At 41.4% G+C, this 16,382-nt stretch overlaps 2 protein-coding genes across 3 annotated transcripts in view; one reads left to right on the top strand and one right to left on the bottom strand.

The window, feature by feature from the left end:
* Positions 1–153: 153 nt before the first annotated feature.
* XBP1 (X-box binding protein 1) lies at positions 154–4,343 on the top strand (the record flags this gene model as incomplete). The annotated part of the gene is given in 5 exon segments (XM_014542425.1): positions 154–333; positions 1,363–1,497; positions 2,319–2,378; positions 2,381–2,464; positions 3,229–4,343. Coding segments are annotated over 5 exon segments (1,014 nt in total), but the record flags the coding sequence as incomplete, so codon positions are not given.
* Positions 4,344–7,136: 2,793 nt separating this feature from the next.
* CCDC117 (coiled-coil domain containing 117) overlaps positions 7,137–16,382 on the bottom strand; it is a 10,693-nt gene continuing 1,447 nt past the window's right edge. Inside the window, exons 2-5 of one of the 2 annotated variants that reach the window (XM_005869717.2) lie at positions 15,715–15,765; positions 12,828–13,052; positions 11,985–12,122; positions 7,137–10,065 (exon numbers count right to left, since the gene is read on the bottom strand). In XM_005869717.2, coding sequence (XP_005869779.1) covers positions 9,828–10,065; positions 11,985–12,122; positions 12,828–13,052; positions 15,715–15,765 — 652 coding nt within the window. In that variant the 3' untranslated portion in view covers positions 7,137–9,827. Of the gene's footprint in view, positions 10,066–11,984; positions 12,123–12,827; positions 13,053–15,714; positions 15,766–16,382 lie in introns of those variants that run through there. The other variant, XM_005869718.2, reaches the window with a different exon arrangement.

Below are 16,382 nucleotides of genomic sequence, written 5' to 3'. Positions count from 1 at the left end.
AGGGGGGGGGGGGGGAGGGGGGAGAGAGAGAATAAAGCAGGTCTTCAAGATAGGCTGAGAGAAGGCTGTGTTTTTGTTTTGTTTTGTCGAGGGGGATGGAGCCTGGGTCGTATTTTTTACCCTTCGTCTACCGGATGCTGTACATGTATGTGAAAGCACCAGCTGGCCGAGTTTTCAAATAAAGATAGAAAGAAGGCGGGAGATGACTCAGTGTGGCATGCCCCTTCTGTTCGCAGGAAACTGAAAAACAGAGTTGCAGCCCAGACCGCCAGAGACAGAAAGAAAGCTCGGATGAGCGAGCTGGAGCAGCAAGTGGTCGATTTGGAAGAAGAGGTAAAAATACTTAAAGCTAAAAAAAAAACAAAAACTCTTCTCTCTGTTGTGTATCCTTCCCTGGTAAATGTTCTGATATTCGCTGCCCACCCCAAGCTGTGTCGGTCCCTTTGGAATAAAATGGAACATGTGATTAAAAGTTAAGACTAGCCCTGGCCAGCTTGGCTCAGTGGATAGAGCGTCAGCCTGCGGACTGAAGGGTCCCGGGTTTGATTCCATGCAAGGGCACATGCCTGGGTTGTGGGCTCAATCCCCAGTAGGGGGCGTGCAGGAGGCAACCGATCATTGATTCTCTCTCACCATTGATGTTTCTATCTCTCTCTCTGACTCCCTTTCTCTCTGAAATCAATAAAAGAAATATATATATGTGTGGGTGTGTGTGTGTGTATACTAAGTCAGGGTGGGCAAGGTAGTTGGCTAAATGGTGAAGCTGGATGAGAGAAAATGACCCACCCGCAGGCAGATGGTACTGGATCTGTTTCAAAGTTGTTGAATTACAGCAGTGTTTTTCAAGGTAGTGCTAAGAAATTATTGAGAGCAGAGGAGGAAAGAAATCATTGCTTACACTTGAGTCCCTTCCTGGCGTGGCCAAAGTCCACGAACGGTTCCCTTCCCCTTCTAGGGTACACCTGATCTTAACCTGTTGCCATTGACACATCCTAAATAATGATTATTTATATATATTTTTTCATATTTTGATTTTATGGTCCACTTTTGTTATTACCTGCCAATTCAAGATAGGATTTTTTTTTTTGGTCATCATATCTAAACTAAAGCTACAAGTCACCCTTTGCTGAGGTCTGTGTTAGTTGGAGGCATTGTGTTATTTGTGACCCCCATGAACTGGCACTTCTTAAATAGCTTATTTTTAGTCATTATGACCTGGCCTTTCTAATACCTAGTGTGACCTGGATAAGCATAGTTTTCCCAAAGGAGAAGGAAGGGAAATTAATTGAAGTGAAACTCTCATCGGGTGTATTAAGTGAAAGAATTCGATGTTTTAATAGACTCTTACGAACTTTCTTCCAGAACCAGAAACTTCTGCTGGAAAATCAACTTTTACGAGAGAAAACCCATGGCCTTGTGGTGGAGAACCAGGAGTTAAGACAGCGCCTGGGCATGGATGCCCTGGCTACTGAGGAGGAGGAGGAGGAAGATACCAAGGCAAGTATCTCCTTTATCTGGTGCCGAATGGGAGAACCGTTTCTAAGTGGCGTGACATGGCCTCTTTAATGACACTTACTTATTTTCAAGTGTGTATTGAATGGTACAAGTCCTGATCCTTAATAAGTTACATGGCGCTCTCAGAGCAAGTACTAACAAATGCCGATAGCCCATAAGATGTGCCAGCGTTAGGGAGAACCAGCGTGAGAGGGCCAGTCAAATCTGACTTTGAATGCTACTAACATTATAGAAGCTTTTTGATGAATGTGAATAAGCAGGGAAAGGACTCATTTTGATAGCAACACTTCTCTGCTAGAAGATTTATGGCTTTTAATCTATGGATTAATTTAATCTATAGATGAGGAATATTATTATTATGGAGAATATCACTAGGATATTATTTAGGAGTAAAAATGTTTCATGGCATGCAAAACCACAATGAAAAAGTTAGTTTTGCCTGGCCCATGTGGTTCAGTGGTTGAGTAACAACCTATGAACCAGGAGGTCACAGTTTGATTCCTGGTCAGGGAGGCAGCTGATCAATGATTGTTTCTCATTCATCATTGATGTTTCTGTCTCTCCCTCCCTCTCCCTTCTTCTTTGAAATCAATAAAAATAGAGTTTTTTAAAAAGGCTAGTCTTACTCCCTTTTCTCATCTTTTCTTGAGGACTCAAGAAAATGGAAATGACAAAGGTCAGGGAAATATTTCGGCTCTGAAGATTAGTTTTCTAAATGTATTGGAAGTTTCGAATCTCAGCTGCCTGGTGAGCATTTCCTTGGGGATGCTCAGCTGTTTATTCACTTTGGTTTTTCCTCCCAGGGGAATGGAGCGAGGCCAGTGGCCGGGTCTGCTGAGTCCGCAGCACTCAGACTACGTGCACCTCTGCAGCAGGTGCAGGCCCAGTTGTCACCCCTCCAGAACATCTCCCCATGGATTCTGACAGTGTTGACTCTTCAGACTCTGAGGTAGGGGCTGTTTGGGTTTACTGAAGAGGTGTTATCACTAGTTAATTCCATGGTTGATGCCCGATATTCCTACCAGACAGATTAGGACAGAAGTTGGTTTGGGTTGGGTTAGGGGTGAACATCAACTATCTTCGTGTTTCCAGGTGATTCAGAGCATGGAGTGAAGTGTAGATAAATGGGTCGGGTGGGTTCGGAGGTTATCCTATAGCAGCGGTTCTCAACCTGTGGGTCGTGACCCCTTTGGGGGTCAAACGACCCTTTCACAGAGGTCGCCTAAGACCATCGGAAAACACATATATAATTACATATTGTTTTGTGATTAAATCACTATGCTTTAATTATGTTCAATTTGTAACAATGAAATTGGGGGTCAACACAACATGAGGAACTGTATTAAAGGGTAGCGGCATTAGGAAGGTTGAGAACCACCGATCTAAATATTTCAGATTTTGTGGTCTCTACACTGGAGTTGTAAACAACCATAACATGGGCAACCCTTTCACAGGGGTCGCCTAAGACCATCGGAAAACACATATATAATTACATATTGTTTTTGTGATTAATCACTATGCTTTAATTATGTTCAATTTGTAACAATGAAATTGGGGGTCACCACAACATGAGGAACTGTATTAAAAGGTCGTGGTATTAGGAAGGTTGAGAACCACTGGCCTATAGCATAATTGATTAATTTATATTACAGGGCCTAGTACTTCGTGTTCTAGGTAGATTCTCAGGTGCATTCTAATTTTTGCCTCTTGCAGTCTGATATCCTGTTGGGCATCCTGTTCAACTTGGACCCAGTCATGTTCCTCAGATGTCCTTCCCCAGAGTCGACCAGCCTGGAGCAGCTCCCAGAGGTCTACCCAGAAGGACCCAGTTCCTTACCAGCCCCCCCTTCTCCATCACTGGGGACGTCATCAGCCAAGCTGGAAGCCATTAATGAACTGATTCGTTTTGACCACGTATATACCAAGCCCCTGGTCTTAGAGATGCCCTCTGAGACCGAGAGCCAAGCCGATGTGGTAGTGAAAATTGAGGAAGCACCTTCCAGCCCCTCAGAGAAAGATCCCCCTGAATTCGCTGTCTCCGTGAAGGAAGAACTTGTAGATGACTTCATTCCAGAGCTGGGTATCCCAGATCTCCTTTCAGCCGGCCACTGCCTGAAGCCATCTTCCTGCCTCCTGGATGCTTATAGTGACTGTACATATGAGGGCTCCCCTTCCCCTTTCAGCGACATGTCCTCCCTGCTTGGTGCAGACCATTCCTGGGAGGACACCTTTGCCAATGAACTCTTTCCCCAGCTGATAAGTGTCTAAAGGATGACCCAACATTGCCCTTTGCCTTGATTTTTACACTGCCTGAAAGAGAGCAGAGAAGCCTGTCTCTGTGCTTCATTCAGAAAGCCAAAGTAGAAGATGCACAGCAAAATATTTGTCTGTTAAACCTCACAGGTCACCCCAAGTATTGTCTTTTGAGACATTCAGCCGTCCCAAGGTACTCAGATATAGTACTATATCCAGAATTGCAGCTTTTGAGGTAGTATCTTAAAGGCAGTAGTTTGCTCTAAAGTACTTACAAAGGGACCTCAGACAGGGAATTTATGAATGGCCCTTTATCATTTCTCTTCCTTCTCAGCGTCCTAGGCCTGCCTCTGATTTTTAGGGACTTTAGTTTGCTTCTGCAAGCAGAGAGAAACCTAGCTGAGGGGGCTCCTTTTCCCTCATGTACAGTTCAAGTAAAGATCAAGAATCTTTTGTAAAGTTACAGAAATTTACTATGTAAATGCTGATGGAATCTTTCTCTGCTAGTGTATCTTTTGGAAGGTGCTTTCTTCATTTATTTAAAACTACCCATGCAATTAAAAAGTGCAATGCAGTCTTTGTTCTATGATTCCTTCTTGGATCTTATCATGTTCTTCCCAGGTGTCCCACTGTTTGCCATGGTAGTGATTTATCCATCTTCAGTAAGCATGCCACTTTTAAAGTGCCTGAAGGTTTTTTCCCTGTAATTACTGTAATTGCTACAATTCCTGAAGGCCATAAGTGATATAATCTACTCTTTGAGCAGTTACTATATTTCAGATCATTTCTTCAGCCTAACAACAGACCATTATCACAGCTAGTAAGTGGCAGAGCTAGAACCCTTAACCACTGTTTTGCTATACCATCTCATGTGAGAGAAGGGCATGCCATTAAATATCAAGATTTTCTTGCCATTATTAAAGGGTTTAAGAGCACTTTCTAGAATCAGACTCCCTGGCTCAACTCAGCCACTGGTTAGCTGGGTAATCCTGGACATACCACTTATTTTCTCATCTGTAAAGGGGCATAATATATGTCTACCAGTTGCTAAAGGATTCAGAGATGGTATGTTATAAGCACTTAGGACATCCTAGGCACCATCCTATGCACTAAAAAGTTAGCTCTTCTCTCCTAATCAATTTTGGAAGGGTTTTAATGACAGAATTAGATATACATACTCCAGAACTTGTTTCACAAAACATTGCACCTGTTCTAGAGACTTGATGGCCTCCTCATCCTTCATGGTGGGAATCCTTTTATGAGATAGTAAAGGGTTTCCCTCACTTACTGACATTTCACCTATGCCAGCATTCTATGCCAATGTTAAGACAACCTCTGGGGAGGTCAAACTGAAGTAGACAAATGGAATTCAGTCCCAAGCAGCAAGGCACAAACGGTATAGTTTCAACCCAGTACAAGGGAACGCTTTCGGTGTGATTGGAGGCATGTCCACAAGCATACTTTAAGGCAAAACAGCCTAAGATCCCTGGTCACTGAAGCCAGAGCCCAATCCTGGTGCGTGGCATGCAAGCTTGCTTAGACTCAGTTTCTGTATCGTAAATGTAAGGACAGCCTCCAGCTGTCCTCATGACTAAAAACTTGATCACCTGATTTTCTATAACTGAAAACTTAAGAGCTGAGAATCTATTTAGAGATCGTGTAGGCAGATGTAATTACAGATGCATTTTAAGCTTCCATCATAATAGAAGCATCAAAATTGAGGCTCAAGTCATTTACATTCACTGACATCACATGAAAGAGGCAGCTGTACTAACAGGAATAACACACAGGACATGCATAAACTGTGTAGGTTATCAGGGTTTTCATTTCCTGCACAGATGGGTGAAAATTACTAAACACTACTCAGTCTTGAGAAAACACCTGGTATTCAAGATGTCTTCATATTGAAACACTAAATCGAATGGTTAGAAGTAAAAATCAAGACCTTTTCCTACAAAACCAAAACACAATTTCTATTAAATGCAGAGGGCTGTCCATAACAGATTAAAAAAATCAGGTGACATGCCTGCGCACCATTTCCCTGGGCCTTGGAACACCAATCTCTGGGCTTCCTTGCTTTTCTAGGAATACTACTAGAGCAAACACAAAGTAGGCCAGAACTGTAGACAGGTCATGCTGCGTACTCCAGGAATATTTTATGGCATAGGTTAAAGTCTAATAGTCTAAGAATTAAATCTTTACCCTTTGACCCAATGTTCATTAAGGGACAGGAAGACTGGCTTACTTACCCACTAATCAGTTGTTGAAAGACGACATCCTTACCTTGCTGGAGTTGTCATATCTACAATGCCACTGGCAGAATATGTGAACCAAATGGATATACACAAAACTAAATATCCCCTCAAGGAATTAAATGTTTGTGTGTTTTTAATTAACTTTAGAGAGGGGGAAGGAGAGAGAAAATTATTGATCAGCTGCCTCCCGCACAACCCCCAATGGGGATTAAACCTACAACCTGGGCATGTGCCCTGACCAAGAATTGAACCAGTGACCTTTCAATGCACAAAACAACACTCAACCGAGCCACAATGGCCAGGGCTCCCCCTCAAGGAATTAAATGTTACACTGCCTAAAACACGTTATCAATAAAACCAAATGACATTTTAGGTATTGCTGCAAAAAGACTGTAAAACCACTGGTGAAGTCTGAACACTGCACCTAGTGAATTGGATTATACTATCTTGTCAGTATCTAAGGTTTTTAGTTTTTAAGCCTGTGAAAGAACTTTTAAAAATAACTTTTAGCTGTGATTTCCAAATTTTGGTAAAAAACAAAAGATCCCAAGTTTTCTGTATAATTATAACCCAAACTTAACCTGCCCGTAAATCAGGGAATCCACATTTATCAAACAATGGTTGTAAATATGTAGGCAATACTGCCACCCAGTGACCTGTCAACTCAGGAAAGGAATGATCATGTAATTGAGCATCCTGGAACTTTCCTATTCCTTATTTTTAAAGGTCCTAACCTATAAAAACAACAGAACTGTGAACATTATGCACCCTTTTCAACTCCATATTTGAACATTTTTGAAGGCTCAGTCACCACTGCCATCTTGAATACTGGCAATTAATCACCATTACCAATCAATGCTGTTCATACAACAGTAGTGAATTGCTAAGAGTGGATAGCATTCTAGGGATTTTAGGAACGGCAAGACATACTATGCCTGTTTTGTAAAGAGCTAATTCATTTATGAAACTTACCTTTAACCCAACATAATCATCTCTTCAGAATATATTTAAGCCCCTCACTGATATGAATGCTACTTGAAATACAATTTAGAGGAAAGCAAACAAGTGATTGTTATATTTACTTAAGTACAGAAATACAAATATCTCAAAAAGTCCAAAACACTTAGGAAGTTTTATTGAAAACAAATACAGAAACACCAGATTCTCGTTTTAAAGCAAAATTGACAGCATTTTCCAGAACTTTCCTAGGACTGCACCATTCTTATCACTATTAAGAAACAAAACCAAGTTCTAAATCCAAAATAATTAATGAACTTGCTGGTAAGCATTCTTCTCATGGTTCTAGTTATTTTCCTAAATTTTACATTTGCACCTTTTCAAGAATGAGGGTTTTTTTATTTGACTGATTAACATGTGAGAACTGGACTTACTTTCTTCATATTAATTTTTTTAAAAAAATCCACACACCCTATTCAAACTCAGAGAAAATATACATTTGTTCATTAAAGCTCACCTGCTTTAGATAATTTTTCCTCTTCATACATTAACATAGAAAGCCAATGTTTGATCCATGCTGCAAAAGCTGTACAAAATGAAAAGATGTTATTCCCCTGGGGAAACCTTAAGGCAAAACTAAAAGTCTTATGCTATAAAAAGAAAAACAAAACAGAAGCATGGGGGCTGTGGAGACGGCTCAGGTGAATAAGCACCACAAGGATGAAGACCATTTTAGTATAAACGTGTGCAAGTTTAGAAAGGAGCATTGAACATCCATTTTCCTGCAGAAAGAATTGTCATGTCAGATCACTTGACTCCTGAAACAAGTTCTGTTTAGATTTTAATAAACAGAATCTTAATTCTCTCCTGTATTTGCCTATGGTATCAGAGCCTTGGTCTGGGGGCTCTCTCTTCCTCCTTTTCATTACACGGACCCTTGATCAAAGGCCTGCCCAACATTCCTATAGAAGACAATCGTGTGTTTGGGTGCTTCTTGGGAAAGCTGTCACCTCCCCTCCACGCTAACACTGGGATTAACTCCAAATTCCGGGAGTTGCTTCATGTTTTTGGGTTGCAATAGAACAAAGTTTTTAACATGGAGGTTTCTTTAAGGCGACAAACTTTACAAGTTGGTCCCATTAAACAATGACCTAAAGGCAGGAGTTTTTCAAATGGCATGAATCAGACACAGGCAGATTTCAACAGAATACAGTTTACATTCATCTCTAAAGCTGAGATTAAGAAACTATTAGCTGGTTTCCAACTGGTTTAAATACTGGTTTGAAGTTTGAATAATTTTATTGTGTAGACATTAAATATTTTGTTTAAATATTAAACATTAAATCTTTTCCTGACTGTCCAGACAGAAATAGAGAAAGCAGGAACAAAAGGCAAGAGAAGAAACAGTCCAATAAACAGACTTGTGACTTCTACACCATCTGTAACAAGGGGAAGGATTTCAGCATGTGTTTCAAAATGCCTGGGAGCTAGTTTCTAAAAAGTTACCTCTATACTTGGTATAAATCTTTTTTTTTCTATACAAGGTATTTGATTCCTACAAAGGGAGAAGAAACCCAGAAAACAAAAAGAACTAGGTGGTCTCCTGCTATGTGAGGAAAGGGCCAATATTACACTATTACACTCATTTAATAAGTTATAGTGAATATTCTGTAGCATTAAAGGAACTGTCATTTCACTTTGCACTACTGAGTCCTTGCCACACAGAAAAGTTCTTCCTGAGAAAACACTTTAAACTTGGTTATCCCCACAGGACACCTTGAGCTGGTTTACGTCTGAAAACTGAAGACTTCCTGCCTGCTCGCAGGAAGCTCTTCTCTACCAACTTTTCGGCTACTGCATAATAGTTGAAGCACCAGGCAAACTGGCTATTTCAGTAAATCTCAACATGGCCTGCCCGTATGTTCTGTTAATTATCCAGTCATTGTTTCTAAATTAACATTTAAAACTCAACTTGCTCATACAGGTACCTTTTTTTAGCTACTGAAGTGATCAATACTGGGCTTGGCTGACACAGCACTTCCTCAGGATTACCCAAGAGATGCTTCTCCCATAGCCAACTTGCACATGGGTTTTCTCAAAATCTTTTAAATTATCCAAGTTAATTAAGTTGTAAACATTACTGAATAGTTCGGTTTATCAATTATGCAAGGGAATCCCAGGAACTACAGTAACACAGAGCAAAAAAGCCTCAAAGGAAAAACCTTTTCTTTGTATTTTCATTGCATTTTCAGAGGCAGAGAGGTGAGCCACAATGCTACTGGCTATTTAATCAACTTAGCTACATTGAAATGACAACTACTGTACAAGTTTCAGAGCCTCTGTTAAATTTCTTAGCAATAGGCTTGAGCTACTGCTTTCTTCCCTCCTTCTCCCCAATCATAGTCACCGCTGTAATCAGAGTTCATATCTACAGATGAAGCTGGGATTCAACTGTCAGGATTCAGTTGTAGTAGCAGTACCCTTTTTTCTTAATGCATCTTTTTCAACTCAAGAGTCTCAGTATTCTCCAAGTTTCTGAATGGTTAAACAATGTGACAGATGATTTAAGTCACCCTTACACACGGAGTGTCTATACTTGCCTGTGCAGACTGTAAGCTCACAAAAATAATGCCTCTAGAAAATAGCTTTTCCCTTGAGGCAAGCTTCCTTGGCAAAACGTTGAATTTAAGAAATGGCTACCCAAAATGAGAGGCCCACCCCAAACCACAGGTGGAGATGTTCTTACACCCGTTTCATAACTTTCAAGTCCCTATGCTATATTAGCAGGCTCATGAATAAACACATGAGCCTTCAAAAATTTGACAACTTTAGTATAGAAACACATTTCTAGAGTTCCATCTCTTCTTCTGTGCAAGCAGCTGTCTCCAAACTATTGTACATCGGCAGCCCTGTTTGCCGAGGTTCCAAGAACAGTTCAGTTCTCCTAGGGAAGGTGGTGCCGGCGGCGGCTTGCTTAGCTTGGCTCTCTCTTGTGTAGTTCTTAGCGTTAGATGGCGGCTTTGGCTTATCAGAAAGGAGTTCAGGGAGAGGTTTCCAGAGCACGAGCTCCATGGAAGGACGGCTCCTAAGAAATAAAATACAGATTTTTATTAAAAATTCTAAGATGTGAAAATAAAAGATATATGTTGAGAAGCTAGTCTACTGTCTAATATGTAGAATTACACACTGAAAGCATCAAAAGAGATTATAATAATGCAAATGAATTTTTAGAAAGGATATTCAGATACATAAAATTTTACAGTTCTGCATGCATTTTTAACCAAACCAACTGGTTGTACTGATGCTGTGATTAGAATATAAACATCCAATGTGAAAAATAGAGGCCCTTGATTTAATATAACTTTTTTTTAGACAGAGTGGAAAGGAGAGAGGTGGGAGAGAGAGAAACATTGATGGGAGAGAGACACATTGACGTGGGCTACTATCTTGTACTAACCTATTATAAATGAAAACGAAGCACTGGACAAATACATTAAAAGTATCTCAGTATGCCCTTTGCTTAGTATAGCTATGAAATATGTTGCCTGGCAGGTGTGGCTCAGTGGTTGAGCATTGACCTATGAACCAGGAGGTCATGGTTCGATTCCCACTCAGGGCACATGCCCAAGTTGCAGGCTTGATCCCCAGTTGGAGGCATGCAGAAAGCAGCCAATCCAGTGATTCTCTCTCATTATTGATGTTTCTATCTCTCTCTCCCTCTCCTTTCCTCTTTGAAATCAATACAAATATATTTTTTAAAAAGTATAATTCTTTTTGCAGTAAGCCAAATGTGCCTAATGCCTGTGTCTGCTCCCACCAAACCTCCCCCAGTCACTAATGGTTCGATGGTTTCTGGAGCCCAAAGGCAAGTAAAGCAAAATAAAACACAAACAATGAAGAGTATCTCCGAAGGTGAGCTTCTGGAAAACTACCAAGAGCAGAAAGTGCTATGTTTTAGGCTGGAGAGTAACGTGACCTGCTTTCTCTTGGCTAAACTATTGACCCATCCTCAGGGTTGGGTAGTTAATTATAAGCTCAAGTTAGGGGCTGTGATCTAACATCAAGCAGCGCTGAACCCACTATGGCCAAAGGCAGTAATGCTTCATCTACCTAGCATCCCTGGGACTGGTGCCCTACGAGAAGGTACCAGGTATATGCCACGTACCCTGAGTCTCAAGTCTTATCTAGGCAGCACATAAATGGCACTTATAACCTGCCCACAGCAGATGCTGAGGACTGGAGACCACCTAGGCTCAAGGATACAAGAATTACCGAGCTATCATGCGCTCTTATGTTAATGAGCTCCAGGATGTTTTGCTTTTTAGTTTAGGGTCTTATGTTTGCTTCCCAGTTTCCTCTCGTCCTCACACTATACTTTCATTACTCACAACAAGTCTGTTTGTTCTGCTCTCACTAGCTATTTCTACTCTGATGATCTAGGGAACCAGAAAAATGAAACTGTGTCTATATTAGGGGAATAATGGTGCTTACAGCTAAAGGCCTTGAGAGGCTATATACACTATAAGACAAACATATGAGTTTTGATCTGTAACCTTTGTGATAACTCTCTTTTCTGACTGCTGGGAGACATTTTTGTTTGTTTGTTTCCTAGGTCTTGATAGTGTTCCTGGATGATTGAGAAGCCAGGTAAACAAGAGGTTTTGAAATGTGGATCCTATGTCCTATCATAAGAATTTAAGAGAATGGGCTCTTCCTTGCCAATCCTCCCATTCCCAAATAGAATACAGTGCATTTCAGGACTGTATTCAAGGAATCCAAGGGTTAAGTAGGCAAACTATTGCATTCTTCAAACTTTCTTGCAGAGCATTTTGCTCACTCCAATGAACTAAAAAGGTCTGCAACCTAGACTAACACAAAACCTACTGCTCTTTCCCTTGGCTGGTGATCAGGAGGTGAAGAGACGGCTAGGCTAGGATAGGCAATGTCTAGAGACTCTGGGTTTTCAAGATCATAAGTAAATGGAAACCAGGAACCAAAACTTACATGGACTCAATCATTTTCTTTGTAAAGACTTCATCAAATTCCCTCTTCAAACCTGTTTTCATAGCATCAGAAAGGACAAGACTGGGGAGATGGTTAATATTTCTGTCAGCTTCAACTTCTTCATCTTCGTCAATTATTCTAAATAAAGGCAGAAGAAGCAGAGAAAAAAACTTAGTCAAACTATTATATATTCTAGTAATTGGAAAAAAATTAAAATAAAAAAGGATAAAAGTAACAGGTGCTATAGCAAAAGGTCAAGTAAAACATGAGGCTATACATGAATGAAAAAATTATACACAGAATAGTTATTCAACATTTCATTTAATAAAAGTTTTATATTAGATGCAAAGTTGAAGAATGTGTCCCTGGCCCTAGCTGGTCTGGCTCAGTGGATAGAGCGTCAGCCTGTGGACTGAAGGGTCCCAGGTTCGATTCCGGTCAAGGGCACATGCCTGGGTTGCAGGCTTGATCCCCAATAGGGGGTGTGCATGAGGAAGCCAATCGATGACTCTCTGTCATCATTGATTTTTCTCTCTCTCTCCCTCTCCCTTCCTCTCTGAAATCAATAAAAACATATTTTTTTAAAAAAGAATGTCTCCCTGAAACTCCCATAAACCAAAAATTAATATTCAGAGATAGTAGTAAGTGAAAAAATTCTGTACAGTTCTACAAGAAGAGCTTACTTTAACATTTAATATGTACATTTTGAGTTCCCTTATTTTTACAGTTTCTCTAAGAGGTTGAGGATCAAGGTATCATCAAGTGATGAATTAGACTAGCTTAAAAGAGTAGAGACATTACATAGGAACAGCAACAAGCCCGTTATATACGCTGCCCATTTACCTGTCCTCAATTTCCTGAAGCCTCCTTCTGGCAACTTCACACTGTGGTTCTCCAGTGGTCTGATCCATTTCTTCACAAATAACATCTAACATGGCAGGTGCAGAAAGGCCACTAGTGCATGGACTTACTCCATGACCCTCTATATCCTGATGTGCACAAAGAATCCAGTCATTAGGACCAGCACAGAGCCCTGCTTCAGTTAGCCTTTTCTTTCTTACTGGGCAACTGGAAAAAAAAGTTTTTTCAATGAAAATCCTGAATATAAATGAAATGTAGATCATCCCTATCTCTAATCAAATTCTAATATGAAAGAACTCTAATAACTTCTGACAGTGTGTTTATAAAATCACGCATTTTCTTTTCTGTCATTCTCACAGCCTCCTTGAAAGGTTTTCTTCCACTGCTCTCTGCCAAACTAAGCTGTACCTACAAGATCTTGCTTTTATAAATTATAAGTGTTCAATGTGGAAACTTAGTCATTCCTATTTGGTTCTGGATAGGTCAAGTGGGAGTAAGGAACCAAAAGTCACAAAGCAGCAATTCAGCACCAGCCATATTTTGTCATATTGCTGCTGCTCTATCAAACTGGTCACATGAGAAAGTGGTCTGTAGGCATCCCGTATTCCCTTATGGCAAAAACATATGCCTCATCAGGTCTGGTCTAAGTACTACAGGTGCTGATGATTTCTTGGTCCTCTCCAAAATGCCATATTGTCAGTTGGCTCTCTGAGTTCTTGATTAATGAGGTACACTATTCCCCTACCTTCAAACTTAAACTATCTTTACTTCCTTGAAAATTTTATATTTCATAGAGACCTTAGAGTTCATCAAATCCAATTTGTTTTGCACATTTGGAAACTAGGATCTAGAAAAACTTAAGTTCTCCCTCCAAATGTCATGTAAGACAGAATTACATGTTGGGCACCAGACAGACCCACCCTAGAGCCCCTGAATCCTACTTCTGTGCCATTTTCACTAAAACTGCCAGCTCCTTAGGAAAGTTCAACTGTTCAAACTCTTATCATGAAGCAGTATTTGCAAGCATGATATTACCAGTTTAGTTGAAAGCTGTATGGCAACTAGCCCTGTTCTATTTCAGTATTTAGGCCAAAAGTACTTTATGGTCTGGGCATTAGCAAGTGCAATCTCAAGACCAGAATATCTTGTATGTTTCCTGATGTGCACACGTACATACTCGGGAGGGGAACTGGTGGGTTAAAAGGTACATGTGCCTTCAACTTATGAGATAATGCCACCCTGTTTCGCAAAGTGCTATACCAATTTACATTCTCATCTATAGTGTTTGAGAGTTCCTGATGCTCCATGACCACTCCTATATCATGGTGGCTTTAATATGCACTTCCCTAAAGACTGATGAGGTTGAACATCTTTTCGTTTGGCTGGTCATCTGGATATCCTCTTTTATCCCCCCACCCCAACCCTCCCCACTGACTGCCTACCTATGAATACAATTTTTGCCTATTAGATCATAAAATTTAAAAATATAGATGTGGTGAGAAGATGAAAAACAGACATTTCCACTGCTATAAAGAATATAAGTTGACAACTCTAGTTCCGGCATGGCTCAGTGGTTGAGCGTGGACCTATGAACCAGGAGGTCACGGTTCGATTCCTGGTCAATTCCCAGTTGGGGCACATGCCCGGGCTGTGGGCTTGATCCCCAGTGTGGGGCGTGCAGGCGGCAGCTGATCAATGATTCTCTCTCATCACTGATATTTCTAGCTCTCTCCCTCTTCCTTCTTCTCTGAAATCAATTAAGAAATATGTTTTTTTAAAAAGAAATATATTTTTTAAAAATTCTTTAAAAAAAAAAAGAAATTTAAAATGCATACATTTAAGGCCCAGCAATTTCCTGTCTAGGAAATCCATTCACCTACTTGCAAATATATACAAAGAATTTAAAAAGAATGGCCATGGGCTAAGCCAAATAAGCCATTAAGAGAAAGATAAGTATCACAGGATCTCTCATATGTGGAATCTAATGAACAAAATAAACTGATGAACAAAAATAGATCCAGACACACAGAAGCATGGAACAGACTGGAATGTCAGAGGGAAGGTGGAAATGGGTGGGACGAGATCAACCAAAGGACTTGCATGCATATATGCATAATCCAGGGACACAGACAATAGGGTGGTGAAGGCCTGGGGCAGGAGGGGGGGTGGGCGGAGACACATGTAATAATTTCAATAATAAAGACTTAATTTTTAAAGAGTCATCGTAAATTCAGTCTTTATCTTTCTTCACATGCAAAAAAAAAAAAAAAAAAAAAAAAGCCCATGGTAGAATTGTTAGTAATAGCAAAAAATTAGAAATAGCTTGGCAATCCATCCACAGGATACTGATGATCTATACCTAGCCTTACAAAAGGAATTAGGTAAATTCTATGTGCCCATAGGCAACAAGCTACAAGAAAGTAGAATGAAGAGATGATTGTGTTGCATAAGTGTGAACAATATATCTTCTTACAAATGAAGGCATATACAGTGATAAGCGTGTAAGTTTTTTTATAATTATCTTCCAGAGGAGATACAGGAAGCAGTTAACGGTGGTTGACTCTGGGGAGAGCTGTGAGCTGGGAAGGTAGGACTTTTAAATACACATCCTCCTGGAATTCTTTTCACTGTGTGTGCGTGTGTAATATTCACATGGTTCAAAATTAAAACTTCCCAATCCATTGGAGAGCGGGAGGTGCCCGGACTCTGCCGGCCACACGGTGACTTTCTCTAAAGCACCACCACCCATGTTGCTAGTGCTATCGGTTCCTGCGTCTCCTTCCATCTTTCCACGGCAAACAAATCACGAAGGACACAAAACAGGGTCAATCATTAAACGACAAGCGAATAAATGGCACCTGCAACTTACTCGTCATCTTCCTGCTCTAGCTTGTGTTTCTTTTTGCGGGGAACGGAAACACTGTTGAAACGAAACACAAACAAACAAACGAGGCATCAGTTTCCGGGGAAAGGCACGGAGCTCGCGCTTGCAGCAGCCACTCTTTCTGGCTCCAATACGCTCCCCACCCCGCACGGACCCAGCGGGACGGACACCCAGGTCGCCAGGACAAGCAGGTGCACGTGGGGAAGTCCCGGACCAAACAGCGATGGCAATCTGACCCCTCGCTCTGTCCCCCGTCATGGGAGAGACACCGGGGCAGACCCAGGAAGGGAAAGGGGGTGCGGGACGGGCGCCGCGATCAGCGCTTTTATTTGCACGATCTCACTCGGAGGACCCGCTCCGGCCCTTCTCTGCAGCAGCAGCAGCAGCAGCTGACGGCCCGAGAGGCACGGAAAGTTCTGCGCATCGGCGGGCGCGCCGGGTCCGAAAGAGGGGCGAGTCGGGGACCCGCCGAGGGGACACCAGGCTCCCGATGGCCCAGACTCCGGCCCGGCCCGACCCGGTCGAGTTGGGGAAAGTCGGCTCACTTCCCAGAGGCGCAGGCGGGCCGAGGTTCCAGCGCGACCTCCGGCGACTTACAGTTACGGTCTCTGGAGATCCGGTTCCCCGTCTGGAACCGGGGGCTGCGGAGGGTC

Source organism: Myotis brandtii, unplaced genomic scaffold (assembly GCF_000412655.1).
Source record: "Myotis brandtii unplaced genomic scaffold, ASM41265v1 scaffold303, whole genome shotgun sequence".
Taxonomy (NCBI): Eukaryota; Metazoa; Chordata; class Mammalia; order Chiroptera; family Vespertilionidae; genus Myotis; species Myotis brandtii.
This window is presented reverse-complemented; position numbering and strand designations above follow the sequence as displayed.